Source organism: Parasteatoda tepidariorum, chromosome 11, assembly GCF_982258835.1.
Source record: "Parasteatoda tepidariorum strain Cologne lab strain chromosome 11, Ptep-v5.0, whole genome shotgun sequence".
Classification (NCBI taxonomy): domain Eukaryota; kingdom Metazoa; phylum Arthropoda; class Arachnida; order Araneae; family Theridiidae; genus Parasteatoda; species Parasteatoda tepidariorum.
Window position 1 is genome coordinate 26,653,130 of NC_141765.1, and position 27,887 is coordinate 26,681,016.

The window sequence follows — 27,887 nt, forward strand, 5'->3', positions numbered from 1 at the left end:
TATTCGGTAAAATTTACTTTTCAGTTTTGTATTTACTAGATGCGTGGTAATAAGACCAAGAATATTGAAAACCAGAATTTCCGGTACACCGTTAGCATATGAACGAAAAAATTAGTATTTAATGATTGGTTTAAATACCGTTTGTTTTGGTTTTTTAAACCAGAATTATGCTTCTTATTTGCCTTGTCATTACCTTACCGTCCCATTATTTTGCCAGAATATTTCTCCGCTAACTAAGTATTCTTTAAAATATAAGCTATTGAAAATAAGGTGCCATCGAGTAAACATTCCGACAAATAAAATTTGATAATAAACTATTTCTTAATGTTAAATCTTTAATGGTGCTTTTCTTGAGTCATTTACTAGTCGAAAAGAAAATATTTAATAGAGACACGTTTTAGTAGAGCTTAAGTTACCAGAGTAAACGTTGAGGAATAAAAGGAAGCATTTAGGCTTTTTAGGGAGACAGTAGCAACTTCTAGAACAAAACATTGTTAAATAGTCTGCATGCGTTTATGAATTTTGCATCGAAAAATAATTTACATTTATATCTTTGTATATATAGCACATTATTAATATGCAAATTTATTGAGTAAAATATAATTTAAACACTTGTATGTAGTGAAAACAGTACAAATGCTTAGCTTTATTTTTCTTTATTATTAGGAGGTGTGAGATGGTTTTTCTTTTGCTTCTCAAAATGAAACCTATTATTTGCGAAATTTTTAAAAATTACTTATTTTCTGTTTTTCATTAATCATTAATATAATATTACTGTAGTTCAATGAGTTCGTTTATAATATTTTTAAAAGTCATTGTAAGCCCTACCTTAGAAGTCCTAAGAAATAATCTCTCTTTTAAAGTATGATACTTTTTTTGTAATATTAAGAAGTGTCTAACTCATCATAATATCATTGTTTGCGTCATTAGAGAAAATTTTCAATGTTAATGAATTGGTCAATAGAAATTTTCAGGAAGTGTGTCTTATTAAAAATATTAAACAACTTAATAAAGGAGTAAAAAAATATTCTTAATAAGACAGAGCTGAAACAATTTTGTCTAAAAAAAAGGAGAAAATGGGGAAATCTATGAACAAGAGCAGAGAGAGTGAAAATAAAGGGCACATGTGTCACTAGTTGGAACGCGACAGGTGTTTTGATGGTATGCAAAAAGTACGTACTAAATTACTTCTATTCACTAACTTTCTTCAAAAACATTAAGTAACAACTCCAATGCTAGTAGTCATCATCGCAGGGTTCAGAAAAATATACGATTTTGAATCCTGACATTTTCCAGGATGTAAGGCTGAATGTAGTACCCTCTCCACTATGGAAGCCCATGTTTTAGAAGAGATCTAAAACAAATAACTAAGATTAATTACCTGAATTTCATTTTATTGCTCACCGCTCACCAAAGAAGGTGAGGAGCTTTAGTATATTTTACCCTTGCTAAAAATTAAGCTGAAATATTATTTAAATAATGTTTATTCCATTTCTTTCTAATCTATCTTTATTTATTTGATTCCAACAGCTAATGTAGTTACAAATATAAGTGATAATTTTCGCCTGACCCACCCCCCTGTTTTTAAGGGTATACGGGACAGTCTTGATGATCTCGTCACCGCAACATAGTTAAATTTTATACTATACTGTTTATCTGTAATTCAATACTCTTAAATCAAAGTACAGGGTTATAAAAAAAAAATTAAGATGAAAATATACTATGTACCCGAAAATAATGAGTCGTAATTTAACTGGAAAAATAGTCGAAAAGGGATCACTCAATTTACTCATAATTGATGACTTCGTTGCTGCGACATAGTTAAATTCTATACTATGCTGTATATCTGTAATTCGGTACTCTGAAATCAGAGTACTGAGTTATAAAAAAATTAAGATGAAAATTAGCTATATGCCCGAAAGTGATGAATCGTAATTTAAATGGAAAAATAATCGAAAAGGGATCACTCAATTTACTCATAATTGATGATTTCGTCGCTGCGACATAGTTAAATTCTATGCTATACTGTATATCTGTAATTCGATACTTTAAAATCAATGTACAGCGGAATAAAAATTAATTTTTAAGATGAAAATTAATAAGATACCCGAAAATAATGAGTCGTATAATGATTTTAACTGCTGGAAAAATAAGCTGAAAGGGATCACCATCTCTGAACTAGAGTATAACATTTTGATCATATCTGAAGCTAAGAGCAGTTATTTAAGGAAATATATATCTTGAATTTACTCCTAATTAAAAAATATTTTATTGGAATTTACTTTAATATAAGATAGGCATTTCTTAAAAATAATTGAAAAATTTCATAACAAAAAGTGTGAGGTGAGGCTTCAAAACCTCAACAAGAATCAGCCTTAGAATGCATAGCAAAACTTCATTTCACACCAGAACCACCTTATTTACGAATTTGTGAGGAAAAAAGAATAAAGTGCTATGCTTATATCTAACCATAATGCATTTCTAAACTAAAGTTGCTGAGAATTTTCATGATGGCACTTGTCTTTTTCTTAAACTAAAACTTCATTTTAAAAGCTATTTATTGTTTCGAAATGTTTTGTGCAAGATATTTTAAAGCAATAATGTAGTAGACGACAATTATTTATTCAATGTGTCGGCTACATTAAGTTAGTCACCCTGCTCAAACATTTTTAGAAGCGAATTAATTATTTAGCTTTGCCGCATATTAGATTTCAAAAATATATACTTTCTTTTTGTTATTGGATGCACATTACCTGATTAAAAAATATTATTTCCGATTATTAATATTTTATATGAAATTTCAAACGAGTTCATTATATGTTGCATAAATATTGTTCGTGCTGCAATGAAATATTTAACACAGATTCTGTGTCATGATGATGTTACACGTTTAGTGTAAAAATTAGAAATTTATCAGTGAGCTTTTTATTTTGGACATAGCTCAAAATGCGGGCTTAACTAAGTGGACATAGTTTGGAATGCTTATTTGAGAAACGGAACATAGCTCAAAAATCGTATTTAAAAAAATTGACGTATATCAATATGTGCATTTAAGAAAAGGGATATGGATCAAAATGCGAGTTTAAGAAAATTGGCATAGCTCGAAATGCGTATTTAAGAAAAATTGACATAGCTCAATATGTTTATTTAAGAAAATGAACGCAACTCAAAATGTGGTTTTAAGATAATGGAAATAGCTCAAAAAGCTTATTTAAGAAAATTGACATAGCTCAAAATGTGTATATAAGAAAATATATTTTGCTCAAAATGTGTGTTCAAGAAAATGGACATAACATAAAATGCACTTTTTCGATGCTTGACCCAAATTTCAACCATATTCATTTTCTTAAAAGCGCATGTCCAAAATAAAAATCTCGACTATGAACGGCTATATTACTAATATTTAATTACATTTTCGGTGCATTGTAGAAGTGAGCTTACAAGTTTAATATTTAGTAAATATTTCTCCTCAGTTTAGGTCATTTTAAAAGCATAAAGTTTAGAGATATATTTGCATTTTTAAGAGGAACTTAAATTTTTCAAAAAACTTTTTCTTAGAGTCAGCACCTTTTGTTTTGTTTTTGTTCGTCTCTTTTTTATAAAAAAAGCATATGAAAACCTATAAAAAAAGATATCTCCAGTTTCTCGCTTTCGGTAAAAACACGGAAAAGAGAAATCAGAGCAAGTTATATTTGAAACAAAAACCACTAATCTCTTTCAAATGTCTTACAGTTAAAACGCTATTTTAAACAATTATACAATTTACTAAAATGTAGTTTTCATTAAAACTGTAGCACAATAAGAATAAGTTTATCTTTTTTCTAAACTTCTAAAATAGTACACAAAATGTTACATAATTATATTGCAAATTATAATAGCATTTAGATCTTAATATAAATATAGTTCCATTTTCAATAAATTTTAGGAGCATTAAAATAGTATAGAGTAAATTAAAAACTAACATAAAAACTTTTTATAATGGTTTTTGTATACCAATTTCAATTCTTCATACTCACATTTTTATTTAATTTTAAAACCGGTGTTGACAGACCACCCGATTTTGAGTTTACGTCTATCAATGTTAATCTCAGTGGTCTTGTAGTTTTGCACACAACCCAAAAGACTAGGGAATTATTAGAACAAGCATTGGGGCAAACCAGCCTTAATGGTGGGCTTATTGATGGAACTAACCCGCATTTGCTTCACATGGAGTGAAAAACCACGAAAACGTTCCACAGTTAGCCAAACTGGAAGGGGATTCTAACTCATGATCACTCTACCTCTGAGGATATCTTACATCAGCACAGTAGTCACGTCAGCATTGGGAGGCAAACGCACTATCTCCTATCAATGTCCAATTCCTACCCCTAGCAATGTCCAATTGCGTAGCGTTATAGTTTTGAACCTAACCCAGAAGACAAAGGAACGCCTGGATTAAGCAATAGGACAAACTGACTATCGTAGAGGAATTTTTGATGGAACTAAGCCACAGTTGCGTTACATTTAGAGGAAAACCACGAAAACTTTCCCGCAGGTATTTAAATTTGGGTTACTTCATTAGAAGGCGAACGTTCAATCCCCGGAGCCACCGCGCTCTTACATTTGCGGTGTATAGCTTTAAGTTGAGGTAAAAAGAAATAAAGATTCAAATTAGATTAAAAATACGTATTTCATTTTAAGCTTTTTAATATAGCTCTTGTTTTTGTCAAAAGTTATTAAAATTTGATATTTAATAACTTACAGTTGTTAATACTACTTTTTATTGAATTCATTAATATCACTTTTTAATACGTGCATTATTTATAACTAAGTTTATTTTTAAGCGGTGTTATTACTTGAAAGTTAAAATTTAGTCAAATACTTTCAATACACTGTAACATAAATGATTTTTATTGCATATAGTAATAGTAATAATTTTCTCTAAGTACAAATTGCTTTTGTATGTGTCTAATTTTCATTTTGTAAGGTACTAACGTAGTTTCGCACTAACTTCTGACTCGTAATATTCTAAGCAGAATGGAAAAGGGTTTTAATCAGTGCTGATTTCAGGAGAGCTTTTAGAGGCAACACATCGATCTCATTTTGAAGTGCTTAATGCTCCATGAGTAAATAAGTTCTGGCCACTTCACACTTACGTCGTAATTTTAGTCAGCGGTTTATTGGATGTCTGTCTAAGTTTATGGTAAATAATGTCAGAAAATAGTGCAATTAAGGCACTGAGAAAGACCAGTAGTTTCATCTAAAAAAAAGTTTATGTTTTCAGTTGTCAATTTAACGATAATTTAATTATTCATTTTATTATCTAGCTAAAACTAAATAAGGATTCACAGTAAAAAAATAACTGTAAATTCTACAGAAAAAAAAACATTGTTCACAGAAAAAAAAACTTTTTAAGAAAAATACGGGGTTTTTTTCTGACTGTTATCTAAGCTCTATAAGACATTCCCGTTCTTTTAACATACTTTCTCTGAGTATTTGATGGCTTAGAACTGTTTTATTGACGAATCTGTTTTTATACTAATCATAAACGGATTTAAACAGTAAGTTCAAATTCTAGTTTTTGATTATCGTACGCTAACTATACCTTTTATCAAATCATTTTACGATTAATTTCTATATTTGTTCTTAGTTTTCCTCAATTTTTTTGTTTTGGACATCGCATTAAGAAAGTGCGATTTTATTTAATTTCCAAATTGATGCTCTACCTGATTATTATATTTCTTTAGATATAATTTTTTGGTAAGTTAAAAGGCAAGACATTTTCAGGCGGTGGGTGAACCACTATAGCCACTATATATTTAAAATTCTTAGACTTTTAAGATAAAAGCAATTTAGGATTTTTTGTCCTATTGAAACACTGCTGTGATAGCTTAGAGGTCAGAGCACTCGTATCCCAATGAGGTGGACAAGGCTCAAATCCCAACGTCGACTGGTCGTCGAATGTTGCTCTCAGCCCGCACTGCCCACAGTGATAACATAGTTATTTTCTTGTTAAATTGTTGCTGTTTTGAGTTTTTTGTTAAAATAACAGTACTTATCTGCCTAACCATGGATCTATTTTTAAATAACAGTATGACATAAACAGTTTTAAACTGTTACCCAAGCTAGCATAATTTAATTTAGTTTTCCATAAATTTAACTGATTTTTTACAGTATACTTGTGATTAAAAAATATGTATGCTTCCTTATTTTATGATTTACAAGCAGTAAAATTTGTTTTAAAAAGTCTAGAGACGAACGACCTTATTTATTTATTTTTCGTTAAAGAATTTTTTTTTTCTTTTAGAATATGTATTGAAATTTTGAAAATATATTTAGCTGTGAACTTAAAAAACTACATAAAGTTGCGCAAAGCTTTATAAACAATTCGTGATATCTATTAATTTTATGTAAGTATCCACTTATCTATTGACAAAAAATTGTCATGAAGGTGTTCCAAAAAAAAGTTTCGATTGATTTATTTATTTTGCGTTTATTTATAAGGAAAGTAGTAAGTTTATTTAATTTAAACCTTTATTCCTTCAAAAAGAAAAATTCTTACCTATCTATCATCTTTAAATTTAATTATAAAATTAAAAAAAATTAAATCATGTAGGAATTTTTAGTGCACAGATGAGAGTTATTATTTTTACTTTATAAGGTAAATGATCAATGAACTAATATCTTCTTTATTTCGTTTTACAAAAATTATGAAAATAAAAACAGAATTTAGGAATAATTAGGGCATTTCCACAGATTTTCTTCGTACATGACGCATGAAAATAATGCATATCTTTGCTAAGAAATATTTAAGGAATATGTATCAATGAGTGACATACAGGGTAACAAAAAAGTATAGGGATCACTGTTGTGGTTATCTACAACTAAAGTTTTAAAACCTTTTTACATATATAGCATACTGATCTAAAGCTCTGCTATTAGACTTTCAATTGCAATACTATTTCATAAAATCACAAAAATGCCTTTGAAGAAATTTGACAAAAAGCTAATTGGTCAAGTACAAGCATTTTTGAACTTCGATGGAGCCACAGGATTATACAAACCCATTTTAAAAAGAAAGATATTGCGATTTCACTCAGCCGTATCAGTCGCATCAAGAATTCAAAACTCGGATCGATGCAAAATATTGAAGCATTTCCACATTCATTATTAGGGCATTTCCACAGATTTTCTTCGTACATGACGCATGAAAATAATGCATATCTTTGCTAAGAAATATTTAAGGAATATGTATCAATGAGTGACATACAGGGTAACAAAAAAGTATAGGGATCACTGTTGTGGTTATCTACAACTAAAGTTTTAAAACCTTTTTACATATATAGCATACTGATCTAAAGCTCTGCTATTAGACTTTCAATTGCAATACTATTTCATAAAATCACAAAAATGCCTTTGAAGAAATTTGACAAAAAGCTAATTGGTCAAGTACAAGCATTTTTGAACTTCGATGGAGCCACAGGATTATACAAACCCATTTTAAAAAGAAAGATATTGCGATTTCACTCAGCCGTATCAGTCGCATCAAGAATTCAAAACTCGGATCGATGCAAAATATTGCAAAACCAAAAAGAAGTGGACGACCAAGCAAATTGAAGAAATCAGATTTGCAGAAGCTTGATAAGATGACATCAAAACCGGATCCACCAACACAGGCAAGCATGGCTAAAGCTCTTAACGTGAGTCAGCAAGTTGTAAGCTATCAACTAAAACAAAAGTTGAAGAAAAAATGCCATGAAAAACCTAAATGTCATCATTTAAGTGAGAGATCGGTGCAGATTAGGAGGCAACGTTCATGGTCCCTCTACAAGCTTCTCCGTAAGGACAGATGGCGAAGTTCATTACAACTGATGAAGTTTGGATCAATCTATCTGATACCAATGCTATATCTAAAGTTCAATATCTTAGTCGTGGGCAGAACAGGCGAGACTTGACACCATCAACCACGGTGCCTCATCCCAAAGGCGTAATGGTTTGGATGGGCATATCCGCCCACGGTGAGACCAAACCTCGGTTTGTGAAACCTGGGGCCAAAATAAATTCTGAGTATTACATACAGAAGATATTAAAGCCCTTTCTTAAGGATGATTACTGCAGATTGTACCCTAATGGTGATGCTGTTTTCCATCAGGACTCTGCCCCATCGCATGCATCTAAGGTCACCCAGAAATTCCTAACAGATCAGCAAGTGCAATTCCTGAGACCAGAACAATGGATTCCAAACAGTCCTGATGCTGCACCATGTGACTATTTTCTATGGGGACATCTGAAAAACAAACTGAATAAGCGAAGAATTTCTACATTAAGAGGCATTCAAAGAGCTATTAGAGATGAGGGGAAGAAAATCGCCCAGGAAATCATTTTGCGGGCCTTAAAATCATGGCCGAAGCGTTGTAGAAAAATCTATTATGCCGGAGGTCGACATAAAGAGAAGCATCGCTGAATTTATGTTATAAATTTTGGAAATAAAAACATTAAAAAATGATCCCTATATTTTTTTGTTACCCTGTATATTTATACCAAATTAGAATACGTAAAATATTTTTATTAATATTTGTAAAAATAGAAAATAAAATTATTACTAAAATTTGCTCCTGACGAAGAAATGTTCAATAGCATTCGGAAATTTTTTTTTCCGCAATTTTACTCAATGATTTTGAAGAAAAGTTGGGCTAGGTATATGAAAAAAAAAGAAAAACTTTAGAAAATGAAACAATCTTTTGGTGTTTAAAAAAACAGCTTCTGACGGATATTTGGTTGAACTGTCCAGAAAGAAAGACGAAACATATAGTTGTTTACTATAATCAGCAATATTCTCAGTGGCTTTTAACTAGCTCTAGCAATTTTCATAATCTGCCCAAAAAACTTTCGCCAAATGCAAAATAAATGTTCACAAAATTCGTTCTGTCCCCGCCCCAACGCATCTTACTGATGTAAATTTAACTATCAGTTATATAAACTAAAGAATGAATTCTGAAAAAAATTAGATTAAAAATATATATAAACTTCAAAGTTGTACAATACTCTAGTGGGTCCATTTGCACAAACGGATATTACATTGCTGGATTTTTTCGCATACATTTGATTTTTCAATTTTGTGTTTGCAGTGTTCATAACGCTAAACCCTCTCTCGCAGTCAACAAAATGTAGCGATATAACTGCAACTAAGTATACCGTGTTGCTCACTATGAGATACAGCTGTTACAAATCGTTCTTTTTCAGAAATTCAAGAATCTCTGCCAAATTCATTGGAACCAGCAATTTTTGAACAGTTTCAATTCCATTTTTTGAAGCAAATTTAGAAAGATCGAGCGCTCATCGAGCTGGAAAAAAAATTCTGTTTCGAATTCGAGAGCTATAATTTGCATTTTGACGAGTGCGATCGCTCAATTTTGCGCCACATGAGACATTTTGTAGCGATTCGGTGTAATGGCGATTGGCAACGAAAACCTTGATAACACTGAATAACCTTGATTTACTTTTCTCTTCTTTTTACCCCAGCTTATGTGAATTTCTTTTAAATTTTATTTTCTAACCTGTCATCGTCTTAAATATTTAACTTTATCTTTTTAAAGCGTACTTAAATCTTGCAAGATATTTTTTTTCCAATGGCAAGCACTGAATTTGAATCTTTGCCTATGAAGATGCCGGAATTGTTATTCATTTAGCATTACCCAGTGGGCACCTGTGAACCAAAGTCAAGTAGGCGAGTAACATCGTCCATGCCACATTGCCGAAAACCCGTTTATAGGGTGGTCCACTTTCACACATCACGCACACACACAGCAGAGGACAGCACACAGAGAGAGAGAAACATCTATGCCCAGAGCGGGATTCAAACCCGCAGTCAGGCGCGCTAACCGCTCAGCCACCTGGCCGGCACTTGCAAGATATAATTTCACAATACCTGACTTCTTAAAATCGCTTCAATCTTATATTTTTATGAATATTTAAATACTGTATGCTTTCATCGTGTTTCCCAAAAAAATCCAATAATTTGAATAATCAAAGAAGAACGGAAGAATATAGAAATGTATATTTTTCTCTGATCTGCTCCTGAAACGGTGTTATTTATTTTCACCAAGTTCAAAAAATATTTATACAGTTTGTCAAGAGATGGCGCTGCTGATAGACACTATGTCTTCACAATAACATCCATTTCCAACTGAGGGCTAAATTAACTGAAGTCTGTTCAAATGTTTAAGTTCGAATGATCTGACATGTAGTAGAAAATATAATTCTGTCAGTAGTTGTTGAAAAACTGAATAAGAAATATTTTTGTAGCTTCTTAAACAGAATGCTCAAACTGTGCATTTCTATTTCAGTTCTTTTCGTTTATAGACCTTTCAAATCATCCATCATTTAAAAAAAATAAATTCTGTATTATAAAAGGAAATATTTATAATACGAATAATAAACACTGAGGCCACGAGTTCTCCTTGACCTTGACTAGAATAATGTCTAATAAGCTTACATTTACAGAATGAAGAAGTAATGTAAGCAAATTGATTTAATTGGAGAAGAGTTGTTACGAACATTAGAAAAATTGAACTGCATATCTTACTTCCTTCTCTATTACACAATTGGAACAAATTAATGTTTAGAACTACGTTCTAAAAAAATCTCTTCCTTTTCAATTTGCAAAACCTTTAAAAATACATTGCTCCCAATCATCCACTATTCAAATCAAGTTGTATAGAAACTAACCATTCGTGATTACTTCACAATTTAAAACTTATTTTACCACCAGTAAGAAGATCAACTACTTTGTACATCGATATGTAATAAATAATTGTTGCTTTATAACTTTCAAGCTATGATTTCTTTTAAATATGAATTTCTATCTTTCTACATTGTTTTGAATGATCATATAATAAAATTATCGTTTAGAAATAATTGTCGTTTTCTAAAATAATAAACTACTCGTGTTTTGTAAATCAATATTCTGATTTAAGCAATGAAGACAATATTTTATGGTTAATTTTTTTTTAAACATTTTCGTAATTATAAACTATCTTCTAAGTTTATGAAAATAACTTGTCTACATGAAAAAAGCTTTAAAAGATTTTCAATATGCAATATTGGACTAAACAATGTCCCGCAGTGGACTTATAGTAAAGAAAAGGTTTCCAGTAGGCATCACTGGCTGCTGTCAGTAAGCGGGTGGGTGACCACTTTTATCAGCTTGTGTAGGGACCGAGGGTGTGCGGTATCTATCCCAGTTAAACTGCTCCATCGTAAAGTGCTTGACTTCGCGCGCAGGTTGTCGGGCTACTAAAGCAGGGGGGCCATCCCCTCAGCAGAAATCAAAATTGCGAAGGCATGTCTTCAGATCATTCTCAGGGATGTTTCCCAGACCGTCGCCCCATTGTGCAGCTCTAGTGCGATGTAAATAAAGAACCTACTTACCTGGATTAAAGAAAATTTGCCTCATTTGCATACAAGAGTTACTTCAGCATTTTAATATATAGGTACTATTCTCCCATTTTTAATTACCTCTTATACATGAAGATGAAATAAAACAAATTAATGATTTTTATTTGGATAACTTTTTTTCCAGCTTATCATTTCTTAAAAGAATATATTTAAATTCAGCGCTTATTTGGGGTAATTTAAATCTAATCAGAAAATCTTAATTCTCTATTTAGTGAAATTATAAAATTTGCACACACTTGTCATAAGCAATTTATCTTTTGTCAGAAATGTACTTACTCGGCTTTTATTCTATGAATTATTTGAGCGTTAAACTGCCTAAAGCTCTTTATTTTACTCATATTTTGCAGATAATTAAATAAAAATAATTATCTGAAAATAGATCTTTTTAAAAATGGAGATAAGGCATAATCAGGTAGAAGATGGGTACAACAAAAATTGCATAAAATTAACAATTTTGTTTTCGACTAAAAGTAAATTTTTCTTTCGGTTTACATTTCAATTTACAGGTGAAATTTATTTTTCAATTAATATTAGAAAGTATGCAACACCCATTTCGATACATAATTTAAAACATGCTTTAATATGTTGAAATTTAAATTTCAATACTTTAAATTGAATTTCAAAAGCTGCGAACATTTACGCTTTTCCGGGAGAATCATCATAGACATATTGAAATAATAAGAAAAATGAAAACTGTAGCATGTATTATTTTAAAACATTGTTTTTTAAAACAAAATTTTTTTAAGTTTCTTAAACATTTTTTTAAGGATAGTTGAATAATTATTAGACATTTTATAAAAAGTATTTATGCATGCTGGTGGTCAAATTAACGTTATGTCATTACTTTAATTTAAAAAAATTAACTTTGTATAAACTGGAATATTTAAAAACAGTAAAAGTTACATTTTTTAATTTTTTTGACCACACAAGCAAAGTTATATAGGAGCGTTGAGATAAATTGAAAATTATTACTAAAGTATCCAGTGCATTTTTTTTAAATATAATAACCGATACATTATTTTACTCTCATGAATATTAACTGTTGAAAAACTAATTTAAGTGTTAATTATCTCAAAAAATAGTGTCCCGCAGTGAACTGATCGTTTAGAGACGGTTCCCAGCAGATCACCGAAGTCAAGCATCACTGGTTGCGGTCAGTGTGCGGGTGGGTGACCATTTGGATCAGTCTGCGTAGGGACCGAGGGTGTGCGGTATTGGTTCTCATTAAACTGTTCCCCAGAAAAGAGTCCGACTTCTCGAGCAGGTCGTTGGGCTACAGAAGCGGGGGTGCCAACCCGCCTGCAGAGAATCAAAATTGTGATGGTATGTCTTCGGATCATCCTCAGGAATGTTTCCCAGACCGTCGCCAACAGCCCATTGCCTAGCTCTAGTGCGACGTTAATGAACTACAACTATTCAAAAAATAGTATTAGACAGTTTTTTATTTACATTGACGCGAGTAGCCAACATATCATTTATGTTAAAGGGAATTTTTACCTTTCACAGAATTTCTTCTGATAGTGTTTTTGGAGATATTCAACCTCAAAATAAATTTCTAATCTGAGCATATACAAAGTATAAATAAATAGATGAGCTTAAATATATGATGTTAATAAAACTGCTATTCAAAGATCACGATATTTTTGCAATGAAGCAAAATTGACACTATGTTCAATAGTTGTAAATTATTTACTAGCCCTGTTCATAAAATACATGACATTTAGTAAAAAATTATTTGTGTTAAAAACAACTATATATTTCCCAATCAAATTATAATGAAATATTTAATCTATACTGTTTAAAAAACACCCCAACCTATAAAAACAATTACTTCAATGTAAGGCAAACATATTAAGTACTTGCATTTGTGAACTTTTTGTACGTACTTAGTTCAAAGTCAGCTGTAAAAAATTTTGAAAATCACGTACAAGACGTGATTTATTATAATAGAGCTCCAAGCAAACGTTTTTAAAGTTAAATAGGTATAAACCTCGTCAGGAATGATAATAAAATAATACTATTACATTTTACTATGATTTATTTTACAATAATTTAATTTTTTATTGCTTCCTTTTTAAGATATATTATTCATTAAGCTGTATTATTTTTTATGTAGAAATTTCAGCGATTATATGGAAACTTCTGATTTGTTGACCAATAAGATATTCATTTTGTTAACAGCCCCTAAAATGGAAATTGAAAATCTAACTTGTCCCACTTCTCCTTTAAGTAAACTACAAAGAAAAGTAATTAAGGCCGGTTAAATTCATTTAGCTAGACTTCTTCATTTTATCGATATTTCAAACGAGTAATGTAAGTGCTTATAAATGATACTCATTTATTTTCCATTCTTACAAACTATGATTGGATTGATTCTTTGTTTGCAAGAATAACTTCTATTTTGCATTATAGCTAACTAATATTTATGCTGATAACAAACTTTAATCAATCACTAAGTTTTATATTGCAAACAATTTTTAGATTTAAATGACATATTCCTAAAATTTACTTTCTAAGGTTCTATTTTATTAAATCATAAGAAAATATTTTTTCTCTCAAAAATATATCATGTTTTTCCAAATAATGTAAGTAGGCATTATTTTGTTTGGAACTTATTTCAATCTGTTCAATAATTAAGTTCTGAAATTTAAAATCAGTAAAATTAAATAATATTTGAGTACACCGCAATTAATATGGTGTTCTTAGATTTAATAGTTTTATACACAAGCAGCTGAACCAAAGCAAAAAACTACGAGTTATAATAAGCTTTGAATCATATTAGTGTTGTTTTTTTAAATACTTATCGATTTATAATGTCTAAGGGTTAGTTCATAGTAGAGTACTACTGAATAGCCAATACCTGTCTCTTTGAAAGCAAAATACTCTAATAACGTTTTTACAAATAAAAGAAAAGACGTGTTTTAAATGTATATGTGTATTAAAAATATTTTTATAGTGAGCATTTAAAAAATTAGAATTTTCGTTTAATTGTTAAAAATTAGGTTGCTGATATGAAACTCACGAATCGTAAACTAAGTCGCGCAATTATGTTTCTTTTATACGAGGATGTAACTCTCAAAATGTATTTATTTTTTACAAAATTCATTAAAAATAACATTTTTTTTTAATATAAAATTTTCCAAATAATTTACCCGTACATTGCTTCTCCCGTTTCTAAACAACTCTTCTCTTTATACATTTGACCAAAATTAAGTTTTTGAGATGTAAGTAGTAATGTTTATCGTTATTAATTTCATAAATTTTCCTTGAAATTTTTGCTATTTTCATGAACTCTTAAGACTAGTAGCTCTGATAACAGTAAGGAATATTACATTTTGCATTGGGAAGGTAGAGTATTTAAAAATATTCCCGGTAGAGTTTACCAAAGGAGGGAATTTTTGTTCAAAAATTGAAAATTTTGTACAGACAATACTTTGGTGAATAGTCAAAAAAATATATTGTTTTAAATGAATTAAAAATCTACCTAAATATATATGTTGGGACTTGTAGAAAATTGTAAAGACAGTCTACGCTCTTTAGTAGACTCCCAGTAGAGCTACCTTTCCATTATATCGACCTCTCATGAAGTCCCGTTTGCTGTTCCATAGACGCAACGTTATTTTAACACTCATTAGAACGTCCAAATTGAGAAGTTCATTCTAATATAGCAAACAAAATTCTGTTTTATTTTTTTTATTCCCAGAAAATCCCTCTAAAAATATATCTTAGAAATTTATGCGCTTTCAGAACTATCACTCTTCCCTCAACAACTAGTCAATCAGTAACAAAAGTCTCGTGGAAACTATTCAAACCAATATTTCTTTTGAAGATACCGCTCAATAAACACGAAACATCTTAAATTCTCAACGAATGCAAAAAGAGAGACAGAGTCCTGGTGTAATGGTAAAAAAAATCGTGAAATACAGATTACAAACCATTATTAAGAATTTGAAGTGTAGATTGCAACGTTATTTAGAGATCGGAGTTTCCTGTATAATTATAAACTTTTAAAATTTCTTTTCAAAAAGTTCAATATATTCATCAATTGTATTATTCTTCTTTGAAAAATTATTTACTCTTTTTATGAAGTGTTGAAAGAGGTGATTATATTGGAGTTAAAACAAGTGGTATTACTTCCATTCTTCTTTTATTTCAGTTTTGCTCGCTCTCTAGACGCATGTTATTTTATTTTATTTTATTTTATTTTATTTTATTTTATTTTATTTTATTTTATTTTATTTTATTTTATTTTATTTTATTTTATTTTATTTTATTTTATTTTATTTTATTTTATTTTATTTTATTTCATTTCATTTTATTTTATAACTATTGTTAAACAGCCGACCCAATTTTGGGTTTACGACTACTAATGTGCAACTCTGTAGCCTTGTAACTTTGAACCAATCCAAAAGACAAGGAAACTCCTGGATCAGTACTCCCAGAGGTTTTAATTTGTTATGGGAACATGAAGACTTAGCGACTCGACAGATTTAACGTGCATCAGTCACCATTTACTACACGGGAAGTCTTCAGCCGGCGGGGATCGAAACCACGAACTCTTGAACATGGGCCCAGCAAAAGTAGCTGGTCTTAATCAGTGTAAAGCTATATGCTTTGAGCGGAAATAAAAAAAATTAAAGGCAGTGGATGCAAGAATAGAACAAATTATTAAATGATTCAAGATTCCGAAAAGCACTTTGTTTACAATCATTAAAAATCGTAATGTATATCTAAGGCAGAAGCACAAAGTATTCTAATTTTATGACATCATTCTTGCAAAGTAAAATTTCAAACTCAAGAAAAAGAACTGAATGACTGGCTAAAGTTTACGCGCAATATTTAAAATTATCATTAAAAAAATCTTAAATGCATTTTTAACCTTTAATGTACTATATTAAATTATAATTTTATTATATTGACAAGCCGGGATAGTCAGGTTTGTGGGGTGCTGGACTCACGTTCATGAGAACGGGAATTCGAATCCAGCCCGGTCGAAGACTCCCTGTGCAGTAAATGGTGTCTGGTGCACGGTAAATCTATCTGATCACAAAGTCTTCCATGTTCCCACAGCAAATTACACCTCTGGGGATACTGGAAGGGAGATTGATCGTTCTGCGGTTCAGGTCAAAAATGTAATCTGTGGATGATTGAATGGATGTGTGAATGGGTCCGCCTTATGAAAGGATGTGACATAAGGGTGTGACAGAAGTCGAATTCTTGGTTATAGATTGTTCCCCTGGAAAACAAGAACAATCTCACCCCCTCTGCCTTAATGGCCTACGACAACAGCAACAATAACATTATATTGAGGAAAAAAACTGCATTAGTCAGTTTCATAATTCTATCCAATGTGTAGCATGCTTTTGCCCAAAATAAATCTAAAATTTGTGAAATATAAGTAAATATTTGAACTAATTTTATGCAGTTACGTTATAGTGACCTCACGTTATAACGTCCGTTTTCGTTCAGACCACAAAGTTCGTTATGCCGAGCGTCGACTGTATTTTAATAAACGTTTATATGTAAAAGTCGTAATCATTGAAACTTTTGTTTAAGAAACATCAAATTCAAATTTCAGCATATTTTTAAGAAATCCTTGAATGGAATTTTTAGGAAATCTGAAACTTATAAAATATAGTTTACTGTAACCACTCTAACTTCCTGTCATCTGCATTCTTACAATATCTTCAACTTAGCATTGTGTCTTGCAAGTTATAAAGAGTTATTAATTAAATAATTTGACTGCAAGTTATTAATTATTTTTCTCACATGCAAATTTATAAAATATTCTTAAAAATTTTTTAAAGAAATTGCAAATTGATAAAACGAAATTGTTTTTCGTTATTCAAATATCGTGTACTATTTTAAAATAATTTAAGAGGAGTCATTGTTTTTATCGTCTTAACACAGATGTCAATGAATGCATTATGAACAATGGAGGATGTCATCATCATTGCTGTAATACACTAGGAAGCTTCTACTGTCGCTGCAATCCTGGTTATCAACTAACTTCTGATGGGCAGACATGTTCTGGTTTGTAATATATTCTAATCAGCAATTCAATCAGTAAACCATGTTGGTATTATTATTATAAATGATAGTGCTAATGCACCATCCCTAGAAAATTATTATCTAACCCCTTTTGTAAATGAATAATTATATTTAACACTGCTACTTAGAAAAACTAGGGTAATTCAAAAATAGGTGGAAATAAAAAAACTTTACTTTTTTATCTAAAATATCATAATTAATTTACATTCGAAAAATAAAAATTTTAATTAAAGATCTAAAAGAAATCTATGAATATTTGAAAGAGGTGATTATATTTGAAATTTTCATAACTCAATAATTACTCTTAAAAAATGTGACAAAATGATATTTTAATAATAATTTTCTAATTTAAAATTATACTAAAGGAACAATGAACAAAAAGAATATGAAGATTCTTTTTACTTATAGTTCATTTAATAAGATTTTCTCAGACTAAAATGTTTATATTTAGGTATTTTTGTACTCTTAACTTATTTCATAAATATCAAAGACTAGAAATAAAAGTGTCATTAATTCTACGAATGGCGTAAAATTACTGCTTTCAATTTCATGCATAATCATTTTACCCAACATGAGGTTTTAAAATGTCAGTTAAATAAATTTATGTCAGTTTCTTTTTAATTAAAGCGCATTTTGATCTTACTGCATACGTTGAAATTATTTATATTTAATTAATCACATCCGATTATAAAAACTTTTTTGTGAGAACCATTTATTTATTATTTATATAAATAATGTTCAACTTTTTTAAAAGAATACTCGCTTATAAAACATCATTTATAAAATCCTTCCTAAAATAAGGTTTCAAAAATTATAAATCAAATTAAACAATAATAAATTTTAAAAAAATTGTGACCAATAAGGGAATAATTTGTTGAATCTTCTGCTTTGTTGAATCTGGACTTTTTCATTTACCTGGATTAAACTTCATTCAATTTAATTCTTTTTAAGCTACTATAACAATTTATTACTTCGAAAAAGTCATTAAAATGTCTGAAATGAATTATAAACCAGAAACAAGAAGTCGTATTAATATTTAAACAAATTTTATTATTTATAAATCCAAGACAGTGAGATCGATACAGCTGACAAAAGCTTAAAATAAAGCCTTTGTTAATTTTTTTTAATTTGAAAAGCGTTTTAAAACTTATTTATTCATAAGTAACTACTCATTATTCATTATTCCTTTGGAACTTTAAAGGCTTTAAAATTATCTTTTCAATTCATTTCAGATTTCTTATTGCCTGAGTTTATTCAAAGAAAAGAGATTTTCCATTCAAATATTACCATTTCTTTAGAGAGATAAGGCATAATTTACTTTGATAAGAAATAACTTTTGAATCTTAATTAATTTCACACATCATATAATGATTTCCATTTTTATTTCTTTTCAATTCTTCCGATTTTAGTCAAAGTGCTCCATCATAAATCTAATTAAGAATGCTCGTTGGACAAAGAAAGTAAAAAAAGAATGGTTAAAGTACCCAGCTTATACTGTTTTTAAATGGCCCTTTTAAAGAAAACAAAGTTCTTTTGGATTACATGGTAACACATAAAACTAAAACTAAAATGTATTTTATCATTCCAAAGTTCCATTTCCTTTTTGTTTACATGAGGAACTTTTCTTAGATTGCAAATTTTTAAGAAAAATTTTTTCTTTTTTTTTTCTTTTCTAATGCTGTATTGAATGTTACTGGTGATTTCTAGAAAAGATGAGTAAAAATTGAATGATGTTTTGAAGATGTTCTGAAATGTCTTTTTCCATTTCCCTGGGGAAGTTCAGGCAATGGATTACCTTTTTCTTGTTTTTGACTTCGTAAATGCCATAAAAAGTTTGCAAAGCGCATTTTATAAAACTTCTTTTCTCTAAGTAATATTTCATAAATCGTATTTTATGTCTCAGAAAAAGGAAAAGATGTTATTTTTCCCAATTTTAATATTATCCTGAAATATTTATTTGTATGTATTGTAATTCTTAAAGAACTTCTGAAAATGTTTTCAATAGCAATTACATTTAATGTTATGTTAAATACTTTCAATTCGAAAAAATAAAACAAAAAAAATTTTAAGCAATATTTTTTTAATTAATTTTATTAAACATGGTTATAAATCACTATAATTATATTTTTTATTTATTGAGCTATAATTTTAATTTCACATATGTTGATAAAATGTTTACTAAATTTTAATGGGAATTCTTTTTTACATTCAAATTGTTACACTTCTTCTTATATTTCAAGAATCAGTCACTGCGCTTATTTCTACGTAAATAAAACAACACTGTAAGCTATTATTTAATTATAAACTTCATTTACTTCATAAATATACAAACTGGAAATAACAATCGACAGGTTTCAAGCACTCAAAAACAGGCTCCCATTTTCAAGACTTGCCAGATGTGAAGGAGAAAAAGCAAAAGTAATTTGAAATATGAAAAAGCTGCAAAATAAAAAATGGAAAAATAAAAGTGAGAAACAAAACTAGAAAAACCTCAGTAGCCGAGAGAGAAAAAGGATTAAAAAAACAGAGCAGGGTTTTTCTTGTTTACATTTTACTTGATTACATTTTATATTTCAAATCACTTTGTTTCGTTAGATTCACTTCTGGCAATATTAGCCAATTTTTGAGAGCTTGAAACATGTCGACTGTTATTTCCAATTTGTATATTTTGGAAGCGATCGAGTAATATCTTTCAGCTTTCAATTTCGTGGGATTATTTATTAAACACTGTAACCTCTTGCGAGGTTCTACAAATTTTGAGAAAGAGATTGAATTTAGTAATGAATAATTTAATATTTTACAGATGTCGATGAATGCTTAGTTCATAATGGAGGTTGTCAAAGCAAGTGCATCAATTACGATGGCGGATATTCGTGTGAATGTTTGCCAGGTCAACGACTTCATACTGATGGGCGGACATGCATTGGTAAGCAAGAAAAATTTTTATAGTGCTCAACAAAAAAAAACGGACCACCCTGAATATACTGTTTATCTAATGATCGGATCTTCAGATTCTAAAACTCAATCTTAATGGTTTGAGAAGGTGACTTCAAATATGTTAGTTGATTAGTACAGATTATGCTTTAAGTTAAGAAAATAAAACGCAAAAATGTACTTTCACCTAATATCGAGAGCTTTTTTAATTTAAATGTATTTAATTTTTAATTTTTAGAAAATTCCATTAAAAAAATAGCTTTTGATAAATATTTATTATTTTATTTAATTATAGTCGAAAAGTTTCTGAATTCATAGGTATACAATTTTTGCATCATTTTAAGGAAAGCAATTTTACATGACGAAATACAAAATCTGAGCGTAATTAGTCAAGCAGAACTTTTTTCGATACAACTATTTCGATTTCTCAGAAACTGTTCGACCGATTTCGCTGAAATTTTGTATTTTGCTTTATAATTATATTCTCTAGCATTGTGTAAAAAACATTTATACCTTACTATTCAAAATCTTTTTGACTACAATGGAATAAATATTAAAAAAATAATAAAAATTTGCTAAAAATTATATTTTGCATGGAATTATCTTTGGGCAAACGAATTTTACAATTGTGTACAAAAAATTTTGAATTAGCTTAAAAAGATCTCGAGATATGGTAAAATACGCAAAAAGGGAAATTAATATGAAGAGGTACAAATTCTGGACCATTCTTTTAACCAAAAAACTATTTGGACCATATTTAAAAGATTGCAACACTCCCTATATTTCGGGAGTTAAAAATAAGAATTCGTTGAAAGAAAAGTATGTTTATTCAGAGGAAGTACGTTTTTGTGTTTAATTCGTAACTTAAAATATCGTCTGCGTTTATTAATTAGCATATTTCTAGTCACCCCCTCGAACCTTAAGATTGAGTCCAAGAAAGTGAAGATCCGATCATGACATCAAAAGTTATTCTGAGTGGTCTATTTTTTATTGTGAACCCCGTGTATAGAGATTATTTCTTTTGTTCAATGAAAGGTAATTCTATAATTTTTTGTATCAATTACTACATTAAAAATGCAACTGACGTTGAAACGCTATTGACTTAGATAAATCCAATATCTCTGAATTTTAATACGTTTTATCATTATACATTTTACTTCAATGAAAATTTGATCTTGAAATTTTTTGTAAGTTACTGGATGATAAGTGCAACTTGCATTGAAAATATATCTCAGATAAATTAAAAATTTCTAAAATTTAGTAGATTTCAATATTACATATTTTTCTCAGTGAAAGTTAAGCCTAGAAAATGTTCCATTAATTACTACTTTAAAAATGTAACTTACAATAACTGTGGAAAAAACGAATTATCGTTAGTAACTTTTGAACTATTGGTGGTATTTTCACTCTGTAAATTGTTATCTGTATATTTCCTGTATAATTGTTAACTCTGTATATTTCCTCGAAATCCGGCCAGGTGGCCGAGTGGTTAGCGAGGCCAATGGCTGAGGGTTCGAATCCCGCTCTGGGCATGGATGTTTCTCTCTATGTGTTGTCCTCTGCTGTGCGTGATGTGTGAATGTGGCCCACCCTCAGGTGCCCAGTGGGTAACGTTAAATGAGCAACACTTCCGGCATCTCCCTAGGTGAAGGACGTTAAAAGTTCAGTACCTGCCATTAAAAGAAATAAAAAATATTACCTCGAAAAATTCATTTAGAATATGTAAAAAAGTTAAAATCTTGGTTAAACTAATTTTGTCTCTTAAACATACTACAAAAATCACTCTTGATTCTTAATTATATTAAATTCTGATAATTAGAGATGTTTTCAGTAGCAGTTAAGTATAGGCGTAGAAAAAAGTTAACAACTTTTGGCATTGGTGGAAATAAATCTACGTATAAGAGTTATTGTGCTGTTTATAGACTTAAAAGTTCGTGGAATGAAATAATTGCGACCTCAAATTAAAATAAATTAAAAGCTGTAATATTTTTTACAAATAAAAAATTAGGACTCACTTTTGTTTCCTTTTTCTGGCCCTTATAATTCTCTAGGCGAAACGGAAACTTAATTCATTTGCTCGCGGAAAAAATTTACTTCTTTTATTCAAATTAAAAACTTATTTTAACAAGAACAATTATTTTATGATTAATTTCTATGTTGACGAAACAAAAGATGCAAGGTCGTCGCGATATATAAAGCTGATAAAAGCGCTCCATCAAGTATTCAATATCTAATATAAAGCTGCTTCATTCTCTGAGAATATGAGGGGAGTTTTATTTAAAAAAAAATATTGGTACACCGGGGAAAAAATCTGGTAAAATGTATGGTAATGACATTTTAAGTAAAACAAAATCATAATTCTCGTTAAGAAAACCAACATATATGGTATTAACCATTCTTTTGCTAATTTTTCCGTTAATATGATAACGGTTGGCTGGAAATTCTGGTTTTCAAAATTATAGTTCTTATTATTACAGGTTTAATAACAAATACAAAAATAAAAAATAAATGTAACCAAATAAATAGTATTTATACCAGGTTCTAAGGTATCATGATAAAATTACCGAATTTCAACACATATTATAAAACCATATTTTATTGTTAAATTTACCGAAATCATTACTAACGCGTTTAGTAAAAATTACCGAGCTTTTTGGTGTTCCCACAAAGCCAAATATACGGTCAACTTTTCCATATTCTAGTAGTTTATACTATGCTTTTTTTCTCATGATGAACTCAGTTTTAATAGTTTGAGGGTCTAGTCTTAAATTTGATAAAATATTCTAACCTACATTTTAAGTTTAAAAATAAACTTTTTTCTGACATATTAGGTCGAAAGATAACAGCTACTTTCCAAATCCAGAATCTGGAAAATATGACCTTAATAGAAATAAGAATTTTCTCTAAAAAAAAAAAAAAAAAAAGAACTTACAGTATCTTAAAACTATGTTTTAAAATAAATATAACTTTTAGTCGTGTAGTAACACATACTAATTAATAAATTACAAACTCCTGTAGTTTTTAAACATTTTTATAGATGAACAAATTTATAATAACAGTGTAATAGGTTTTTCTAGAAGAAATATCGATTTATTGAAAAGTTTTTGTGTGCACATTGACTAACCGTTCTAACTCTTTTACATATATTTAAGTAAGGATTTAAAATTATTATTTGTAAAGGTAAGAATTTTTTTCTAACTAACACTTATTTCTGAATTGATGAATTTTAATAAATATATTTTAAAGACATTCTCAAAAAGTTTTTTTTTTCAAAGAGTATGCAGTTCAACTATTTCATTAAAACGTAACCATTAAAATCTTTGTGACATTTCCATGTTAGTCTTTCCTTTGAAGGGACCCTTTTATTCCATTATTCAAGCTATCTAAATCTTTTAACATTTGTCGCAATTGTTCCTTTCAGTTCTGAAAGCTGTCAAATTCTTTCCTAGACAGCCAATGATCCGAATTTATTCAAAAAGAGAACGGAATTTTTTTCCAATTACTTTTCTACTTTGTCTCTTTATTCTTGAAGAGTAATGAAGCTATAAAACTTTTAACGGATAACAAGAGGAAAAGATTTCATTGTTAAAAAGTTTTAGCTTTCTTTTGCAGAAAAATAAAATGGTTTAATGGTAATGTTTAAGAAAAAGATATATTTTATTATTTTTTTGCTATATTTTTCTAGTACTTGTGTCCTAAACTGCTTATTAGTTGTTCAATCTTTTAGATTGTGTGAGTTAAAGTAATATTTATTGAAGTTTTTTCCAATATCAAAAACAGAAAACCAATTCAGGTTTTCATAATAATATCAATCACTATCAATTTTTCAGTAAAAAAACTGAAGATCGAATTTTAAAAAAAATGCATAAATAAACATTATAAGTTTTAATGAAATTATTTTATGTTTAATTTCATACAATTCTATAACTATGATATTTTATTAATGGATATACATCGAAATTATACTCAAAAACTTCTTGCAAAAAGCATGAAGTCAAGCTGCATTGATTATTAAAATGCAACCATTATAATCTCTGCGGTATTTCCATGTTAGTCTTTCTTTTGAAGGGATTCTTTTATTCCATTATTCATGCTATCTAAACCTTTTAACATTTGTCGAAATCGTTCCTTTCAGTTATGCAGGCTGACAGCAAATGATTTGAATTAATTCAAAAAAAGGACGGAATTTTTATCCAATTACTTTTCTACTTTGCCTCTTTATTCCTAGAAGAGTAATGAAGCTATAAAACTTTTAACGGATAACAAGAGTGAAAGAATTCCATTTGTTAAGAACTTTTAGTTTCCCATTGTTAAACATAAAATGGTAATAACTAAGAAAAATATATATTTCATGATTTTTGTGTTGAGTTTAACTGATACTAGTATTTAAACTCTATTCTAACTATGTGAATTAAAGTAATATTTCTTTAAGGTTTTCTCATTATCAAAAATATATAATTTTTTCAAGTTCCTATAATAAAATGCGTTTTTATTCTAATCCCTTCTGATTGTTCAAAAGTTATTTCCATAACCAATTATTATATTTATTTGTATTTATATTAAAACTTTACCTTTGTACAAAGTCTGCGCGTAACGATAAATCTTACACAAAGCAGACAATTTTCTTTTGAATATAGCCAGCAATCAAAGAGGTATGTCTAATTTTCAGAAAGGGGTAAACTAAAAAAACTGGATAGCTTCATTTTTTGTATGCTTTTAGTTTTCCGAATGATTTTGAAACAAGGCATAAAACATCCTGTAAAGTTAGTTTTCTCTTTGTTTTACATTATTTATGTTTTTGTTAAAACGTGTATGAAGCTACCCTCCCTAAAATGAGCCATTCTTGTTTCCATAGAACCAGACGGCCTCAGATTTCATGGCGGGAGGAGTTCTTAGCTTAGACAGTCTATACCTCATCCTTACTGCAACCTCTTCATTACTTATCACCAAACAATAGAAGAAACTATTGTCAAAAGCAGGAAACGTTTTAACAAATTACACATTATTTAAACATTAAAATTTTCTACGTAGCCTTTTTCAGCAATCGCTGATTATATCATTTGGAAACGAAAATAACTCACTGCGTTTAAAAAATAATACACATTGTAAAAAATACTGTTTTATTAATCAAACTTCCGAAACAAATTCTATGCAAAAATGTATTAGTACCCTCTAAACTCGTTAAAAAAAAATTTATGTTTCTATTATTTTCATAGATGTAGTACAACAATGTAAAATCAATAATGGTGGCTGTCAACATATTTGTGATGAAATCCACGGACGAACTCGTTGTCGATGTCGCCATGGATATAGATTAAATTCTGATGGAAAAACATGTGAAGGTTGGTTTCCTTTTATTATTATTATGTAAACTTTGACTAGTCTAAAATAAATTTTTATTTAGCTATAATTCACATCTGCACCCCTAAGAGTAAGGAATACTTAATGATAAAATGCTTTTAAATATCTACAGATATTGATCATTATCTGTAATTAAAAAATAAGGTACATTAACGCTAGTATTTGTGTTTACAGCCTTTTTACTAATTTTTGATAAACGGGCCTAGGCTTTTCTCACTAAAACAATAGATACATTACGTTTAGGAATTCTCCGCGTCCCAACGGTTTAGCTGTCTTCCAAATATGATTTGTTTGTCCTGTTGTGCAATGCTGTTATTGTTCCCCTTTTCTGTCTAATCCACTATACATACTGCATATGACCTCAAGTCACTGCAATTTATGATTAGAACATAGGCGTTCAAAGGGTGTAATACATTGAGAATATCTTGAACGCTAAACCAATATTTAATTTAACCATTAAGTTAAACAATACATGCTGTATACGGTTTCAGGTCATTTTAGTTTATGTAAGGGACAAAGATTATTCAAAGGGATTAGTGTGTTGAAATCCTCTTACAATTCAAACCAATATTTGATTCAACTATAGTATTAAATATTACATATTGTATAAGGGTTCATGTTGGAACTGAAAATAACCACTCTCCAATGTAGCGAGTCAACAAAAAAAGTGGCGACTTCAATTAAATAAACAACTGGTAACCTTTTTTCTCTTTTTATAAATCATTAAATGATTTATAAAGAAAATATAAATGTATAAAAAATATAAAAGTATATCAATGCAAAAAGACTCTGAAAAACAGAATAAATTTGTGATTTAAGAAATTCATGTGGAAGGAGAGTTCTTTAAAAATTCACGTACTTTATAATTGTAATATACAATGTATTTCACATACCCAAATATTTTCAAGCATTTCAGTATGTTTAACTAAATTCAGTATGTATAGCTTATAGCTTAAGATTATTTTTAATGTGATTATTTTAAAGATAAAATTTAATCCAAGCAAACAATAAAGTTTGCTGAAAGTTGCTATTAAGTGAAAAGGACCTATCGATATTGGTCACTGACTCATTAGGTTTGAGGAAAAAGTGACTACTAAATTATTAGAGTTTACCACTAGCTGAAAATTTAAATTTTCAGGTCTACCTCAGGTCATACCAGTTAAAGATAGGGGATAATATGGTAATCATCATATTTCAAAGCAATTTTCAATTCAACTATAGCATTGTTTACTATATACGAACTCAGGTCACTCCAGTTTGTGGCAGTGAAACAGATCTGTTATCCAACAGATAGTTAGGCGGAATGCATAGCGAATCTCTTAAGACTCTAACCAATGATTAACAATGCATTCAGCTTTTATCTACAAAATAAATATACAAATTCTAATTAGCAAATTATTAATTTATTAAAAATTTTAATTCAAAACATTTTTAATATTTTTATTAATATTCTTTTAATTTAAGGAATAACTATTAGAGTAAGCTTTTAAAAACTCATTTTAAATAATTATTCTAATACGCATCACGCTGTTCACTTTAAATGTCATCAGCTTATGCTGAAGAAGCTCAATTTTTTTTTTCTTCTCAAGACAAAAATCAATACCTTACAACAAAATTCAGCCTTGATAAGTTTACGCTCATTTAATGAGAGTAGTAATTGAAGTACCTCATTGCCACGAAATGAAGCGATACTCTGCTTAATAATGTTTATCATTACTGAAGAAATATTTTAATAGTAGATCTTTAAAAAAAATTGCTGAAGAAAATAATTGAGTATGCTTCCCTTGAAATAAGCAAAATGTTAGATAGACTCAGTCTGGTTATTTTTTCCAATTTAATTATGAAAACACTCAAGGGATCGTGAAGAAAATTAAATCCTTCTTCTTTTATTTTATTAAAAAAGCAATGCAGTAAATAATCCAAATCGGTTGCTGCTATTGGCAATTCTTTTTAAAACACTCGTAAAAAACATGCAGAATATCCGTTTTTTAATGAGTTATCGAACTTTTAAGCACGCGTGAATGGTTTTTGTCAAATGTTTTTGCAAGTTTAAATGCTTCACTCTGTAACAAATTTACATGGTTTAGCTTAACTCAATAAAGATA

The 27,887-nt window shown here is 29.3% G+C and overlaps 1 protein-coding gene across 2 annotated transcripts in view; it reads left to right on the forward strand.

The window, feature by feature from the left end:
• The window catches only part of LOC107439276 (uncharacterized), a 288,195-nt gene that overhangs the window by 125,531 nt on the left and 134,777 nt on the right, over nt 1-27,887 (forward strand). For both annotated transcript variants that reach the window (XM_087154669.1, XM_087154670.1), the window contains exons 5-7: nt 17,347-17,469; nt 20,291-20,413; nt 25,638-25,763. In XM_087154669.1, the coding sequence (XP_087010795.1) occupies nt 17,347-17,469; nt 20,291-20,413; nt 25,638-25,763 (372 nt within the window). The remainder of the gene's footprint in view (nt 1-17,346; nt 17,470-20,290; nt 20,414-25,637; nt 25,764-27,887) is intronic.